The sequence below is a fragment of the Alosa sapidissima genome, chromosome 14, assembly GCF_018492685.1.
Source record: "Alosa sapidissima isolate fAloSap1 chromosome 14, fAloSap1.pri, whole genome shotgun sequence".
Classification (NCBI taxonomy): Eukaryota; Metazoa; Chordata; class Actinopteri; order Clupeiformes; family Clupeidae; genus Alosa; species Alosa sapidissima.
In genome coordinates, this window is record NC_055970.1 from 13,603,484 (window position 1) to 13,605,983 (window position 2,500).

Sequence of the window (2,500 nt, forward strand, 5' to 3'; positions counted from 1 at the left end):
TTTGGGAGATTATAAGAAGCTGAAGAGTAAGATGGTCGACCTGCACGACCGGCGGTACATGGCTCCTGGTAACCGTGGCGACTACCGTGACGACATGGCGGTGCGGCAGCGCCTGGTGGACCTAATGTTCAAACGCTTCGACGCCGACGGCAACGGGCGTGTGGACAGTAGCGAGCTGTCACAGGTAACACAAACAAACAAATACATAAATGAAACAATGACCGACCAGTGACTAGTGATCCGTGCAGGAGAGTTGAAGGCCAGTGACCAGTGCAGGAGAGTTGAAGCCCAGTGACCAGTGCAGGAGAGTTGAGGCCCAGTCTAATGTCAAAATGAGACCTTAAGAATCCTCCCGGGGTTTAAAACTTGGGGAGATGAAGACTCCAGATGGGCACAGCTGCTCAGCCTGCTCTCCATGCTAGTTCTCCCATGCCAGCTAGGGTTGCCACCTGTGTCTGACAAAAATCCTGGACATTTTGACCATCCAATCGACCTTTTTGTTTGTAAGCACATCGCACATCTAACCCAAGATAAAAACCGTCATTCTAAGCGACAATTGTATAGCTAAAATTAGTAAGAATGACAATTTCTAGTTATTTGTTTAGTTAATTGCTTTATTTAATAGCAGACCTTTATTATTTTGTTATATTTTCAACAGTTTTTAGTTGTGGACACCTGGGGGCAGTATTGAGAAAAAAGGGGGAATAGTAATTAGGTTCTGCTTTTTTGCTTATCTGTCTCTCCTTGTCCACACACTCTCCGTCTCCACCTTGCCATTTCTAATGAACCTCCACGGTGCGTGCCCCCACCACCACCACCCATGTTATGCTACGTCATTTTTGTAGAGCCAATAAGGCTGTGCATTTGTTTATGGACGTAGGCACGCTTCAATTAAACTGAAATACACATTTTGCGCATCATGTACAAAAATCCGGGACATTCAGTGTCCAGGATTTTTATTTTTATTTTCCTGGACAGACCATGAAAATCCTGGACGTCCAGGATTTTTATTTTTATTTTTCTGGACAGACCATGAAAATCCTGGACAATCAGGAAAATCCTGGACAGGTGGCAACTCTAATGCCAGCTCTGCTAGATCTCCCATGCCAGCTCTCCCATGCCTGCTCTCCTATGCTAGCTCTCCCATGCTAGCTCTCCCATGCCAGCTCTCCCATCCTAGCTCTCCACGCTAGCTCTCCCATGCCAGATCTCCCATCCTGGCTCTCCACGCTAGCTCTCCCATCCTAGCTCTCCACGCTAGCTCTCCTATGCCAGCTCTCCCATGCTAGCTCTCCATGCCTGCTATCCCATGCTAGCTCTCCCATGCTAGCTCTCCTATGCTAGCTCTCCCATGCTAGCCCTCCCATGTTAGCTCTCCTATGCTAGCTCTCCCATGCCTGCTCTCCCATGCTAGCCCTCCTATGCTAGCTCCAGATCAGCTGATGGGTGTGTGTCTGTGTGTGTCCATGCTGATGAGTGTGTTGGTGTGTGCTAGTGTGTGTGTGTGTCCATGCTGATTAGAGTGTTGGTGTGTGTGTGTGTGTGTGTGTGTATGTCCATGCTGATGAGAGTGTTGGTGTGTGTGTGTGTGTGTATGTCCATGCTGTTGAGAGTGTTGGGGTGTGTGTGTGTGTATGTCCATGCTGTTGAGAGTGTTGGTGTGTGTGTGTGTGTCCATGCTGTTGAGAGTGTTGGTGTGTGTGTGTGTGTATGTGTGTGTGTGTGTATGTCCATGCTGATGAGAGTGTTGGTGTGTGTGTGTGTGTGTGTGTACTGTATGTCCATGTTGGTGTGTGTGTGTGTGTGTGTATGTCCATGCTGATGAGAGTGTTGGTGTGTGTGTGTGTGTGTGTATGTCCATGCTGTTGAGAGTGTTGGGGTGTGTGTGTGTGTATGTCCATGCTGTTGAGAGTGTTGGTGTGTGTGTGTGTGTCCATGCTGTTGAGAGTGTTGGTGTGTGTGTGTGTGTGTATGTGTGTGTGTGTGTATGTCCATGCTGATGAGAGTGTTGGTGTGTGTGTGTGTGTGTGTGTGTGTGTGTATGTCCATGCTGATGAGAGTGTTGGTGTGTGTGTGTGTGTGTGTGTCCATGCTGATGAGAGTGTTGGTGTGTGTGTCCATGCTGTTGAGAGTGTTGGTGTGTGTGTGTATGTCCATGCTGTTGAGAGTGTTGGTGTGTGTGTGTGTGTGTATGTCCATGCTGATGAGAGTGTTGGTGTGTGTGTGTGTGTCCATGCTGTTGAGAGTGTTGGTGTGTGTGTGTGTGTGTGTGTCCATGCTGTTGAGAATGTTGGTGTGTGTGCGTCCGGCCGGAGTGTGCGGGCGGTTGAATGTGCCATGACCATATGGTCATTGTGCTTCTGTTTCACTGCACCTGCTAGCTCAGGGCTCTCACCAAACACTATTCACTCTTCTGTGCAATATTCTCCTCCACATTTACATGCACACACACACACACACACACACACACACACACACACACACACACACACTATTTATT

At 48.3% G+C, this 2,500-nt stretch overlaps 1 protein-coding gene across 2 annotated transcripts in view; it reads left to right on the forward strand.

Moving 5' to 3' along the window:
• Nucleotides 1–2,500, forward strand: part of fstl5 (follistatin-like 5) — a 185,338-nt gene that overhangs the window by 106,026 nt on the left and 76,812 nt on the right. For both annotated transcript variants that reach the window (XM_042062277.1, XM_042062278.1), the window contains exon 5: nucleotides 1–184. This exon is cut by the window's left edge and continues 13 nt beyond it. In XM_042062277.1, the coding sequence (XP_041918211.1) occupies nucleotides 1–184 (184 nt within the window). The remainder of the gene's footprint in view (nucleotides 185–2,500) is intronic.